This window comes from Poecilia reticulata, unplaced genomic scaffold, assembly GCF_000633615.1.
Source record: "Poecilia reticulata strain Guanapo unplaced genomic scaffold, Guppy_female_1.0+MT scaffold_1575, whole genome shotgun sequence".
In the NCBI taxonomy this organism is placed as follows: domain Eukaryota; kingdom Metazoa; phylum Chordata; class Actinopteri; order Cyprinodontiformes; family Poeciliidae; genus Poecilia; species Poecilia reticulata.
In genome coordinates, this window is record NW_007616307.1 from 1 (window position 1) to 2,515 (window position 2,515).

The window sequence follows — 2,515 nt, forward strand, 5'->3', positions numbered from 1 at the left end:
CCTCACTAACACTGTATTTGGTGGAAGCTAATGCTAAAACGCTACACTAACAGGGTTCTCAGTGAAACATTTAGTTAGCAGAAGCGCTAAAGCTGAAAGCAAAAACTAGCTCTGCTGTTAGCACATTAGCATGTTCACCACTGTGGACTAAAGTCATTTTGGTGCTGATTTTCTGTCCTTTGGGTCATTTTCCAGCTCTGGACCCAGAAATACACGCCACTGTTTATAAATGTTACTTCATATTTATGGTTCCTAAACTATAAATGTATATTTTATAATTGGATATTAAAGGTCTCGTGTTTTTCCTGGTCATATTTTAATGATTTAAATGATTTTCTATAGAGACACTTCTAGAGGCTGTAAAGATCGACCTGAACAGACGTCGTCATGTTTTTCATCGTTTCCTGATAATAACTAAAATATTTCATCAGAAGCTCAATCTGACCTGCTGCCTTCATCACAGGAATCTGAGCTCCACCCGTCTGTCATGGAGGAATGTCTCCACCCGACACACACACACACACACACACACACACACACACACACACACACCTCAGTGCAGAGGAATTCAGTGTTTCCCAACCTCCTCCAGAAATTATTGCTGCAATCTGTGTTTCCCTGTAAGAATCTGAGGCGGGGAGACATGGAGCATGACGCTGAGGGTCGGATCAGAACCAGAACTCCTGTTGCTGTTCAGAACCGAGCTGCAGCTGGGCCCGGTTCTGGAGGCCGAACAACAAAGAGACTCATTGATCTGGATTCCTCAGATCCAACCGGGTCACGGGTCAGCAGTGACTGACGGTTCCAGGCGTGTTGAGATGCAAAGTTAAACATTTGGAGCTGAAATCAGTTTATTCCTCGTCTCCCCGTTCGTTTAATCTGACAGATTGATGAACTTTGCTCAGATTCTGCAGAATCCCGTCGTCATGGCGTCCAGAACCAGATGGGACGCGGTGAAGGGGCGAGTAACCAGAGGTCCTGATGACGACCCGGACGGGTCGCTGGAGGCCAACCTGGAGAACGCCGACCCGGAGCTGTGCATCCGCCTGCTGCAGGTAGGAGCCATCACCATGGCAACGACCTCCTCCAGGCGGCGATGCTCCAGTTAACGATTAATCGATTTCTAAATTAGTTGACGATTAATTTCAACAATAGATTAATCACGATTAATCGCCTGAGTCTGATGACTGTAATTCATGCCGAGTTTGACTTCCTGAACCCAGGAAGGCTAAGGCTCCATGTAGCTTAACGATTAATCGATTACTGAATTAGTTGATGATCATTTCAATAAATGATTAATAATGACAGATTGATGGTTTCAATTCCATCAGAATTTGACTTCCTGGTTTGTTTTGGAACCAGACAAGGCTAAGGCTCCATGTAGCTTAACGGTTAATCGATTACTGAATTAGTTGATCATTTCAGTAATCGATTAATCGTTTCAGCCGTAGCCCTGATGAGCTCAGCGCTGTGGCGGCGTGTCGCCTGCAGGTTCCCACCGTGGTGAACTACTCCGGTCTGCGGCGGCGCCTGGAGAAGAGCGACGAGTCGTGGATGGTCCAGTTCCTGGAGCTGCAGGGTTTGGACCTGCTGATGGCGGCGCTGGAGCGGCTGTCGGGCCGCGGCTGCGCCCGCATCGCCGACACGCTGCTGCAGCTCACCTGCGTGTCGTGCATCCGCAGCGTCATGAACTCGTCCGCCGGACTCGACTTCATCCTGGACAACGAGGAGGGATACATCCGGACCCTGGCCCAGGGTGGGTGCCGCCGCCCGGTTCCGCCTGCTGCGGGTCCGATACCATCAGGAAGCAGCTCAACCTGTTGGTTGCCATGACAACCTGCAGCTGCGGCGCTTCAAGAATGCAGCTCTGTAACATTTCTGCCCTCATGAGATCCATGCAGAGGAAACGGGTCGCTTCATCTGACTGGTTCTGGTTCCAGTCCTGGTTCCGGTCCTGGTTCTGGTCCTGGTTCTGATCCCAGTTCCAGTCCCGGTCCTGGTTCCGGTCCTGGTCCCAGTTCCAGTTCTGGTCCTGGTCCTGGTCCTGGTCCCAGTTCCAGTTCTGGTCCTGGTCCTGGTCCCGGTCCCGGTCCCAGTCCTGGTTCCAGTCCCGGTTCCAGTCCTGGTCCTGGTTCCGGTCCCGGTTCTGGTTCCAGTCCTGGTTCCGGTCCCGGTTCTGGTTCCGGTCCTGGTCCTGGTTCTGGTTCTGGTCCTGGTCCGAGTCCTGTTCCTGGTCCCAGTCCTGGTCCTGGTTCTGGTTCTGGTCCTGGTCCCAGTTCCAGTTCCAGTTCTTGTCCTGGTCCTGGTTCCAGTTCTGGTCCTGGTTCTGGTCCTGGTTCTGGTTCTGGTCCTGGTCCGAGTCCTGGTCCTGGTCCCAGTTCTTGTCCTGGTCCTGGTCCTGGTTCCAGTCCTGGTTCTGGTCCTGGTTCTGGTTCTAGTCCTGGTCCTGGTTCCGGTCCCGGTTCTGGTTCCGGTCCCGGTCCCGGTCCTGGTCCTGGTTCCAGTCCTGGTTCTG

At 52.2% G+C, this 2,515-nt stretch overlaps 1 protein-coding gene across 2 annotated transcripts; it reads left to right on the plus strand.

Annotated features, from left to right (window-relative positions):
- The first annotated feature begins 539 nt into the window (after positions 1-539).
- On the plus strand, positions 540-1,862 carry LOC103461446 (inverted formin-2-like). Of its 2 annotated transcripts, XM_008403743.2 has the most exons (3): positions 540-825; positions 906-1,055; positions 1,492-1,862. In XM_008403743.2, the coding sequence occupies exons 2-3, from the start codon at positions 927-929 to the stop codon at positions 1,831-1,833; spliced, it is 471 nt and encodes a 156-aa protein (XP_008401965.1). In that variant the 5' UTR covers positions 540-825; positions 906-926; the 3' UTR covers positions 1,834-1,862. The 2 variants fall into 2 exon arrangements, with proteins under 2 accessions (XP_008401965.1, XP_008401964.1); XM_008403742.2 differs by lacking the exon at positions 540-825 and having other exon boundaries at positions 835-1,055.
- The last annotated feature ends 653 nt before the right edge of the window (positions 1,863-2,515 follow it).

Coding starts and splice junctions, on each gene's coding strand:
- LOC103461446 (XM_008403742.2), top strand. CDS start 891: ATGAACTTTGCTCAGATTCTGCAGAATCCCGTCGTCATGGCGTCCAGA. Junction 1,056..1,491: donor TGTGCATCCGCCTGCTGCAG/GTAGGAGCCATC, acceptor TGTCGCCTGCAG/GTTCCCACCGTGGTGAACTA.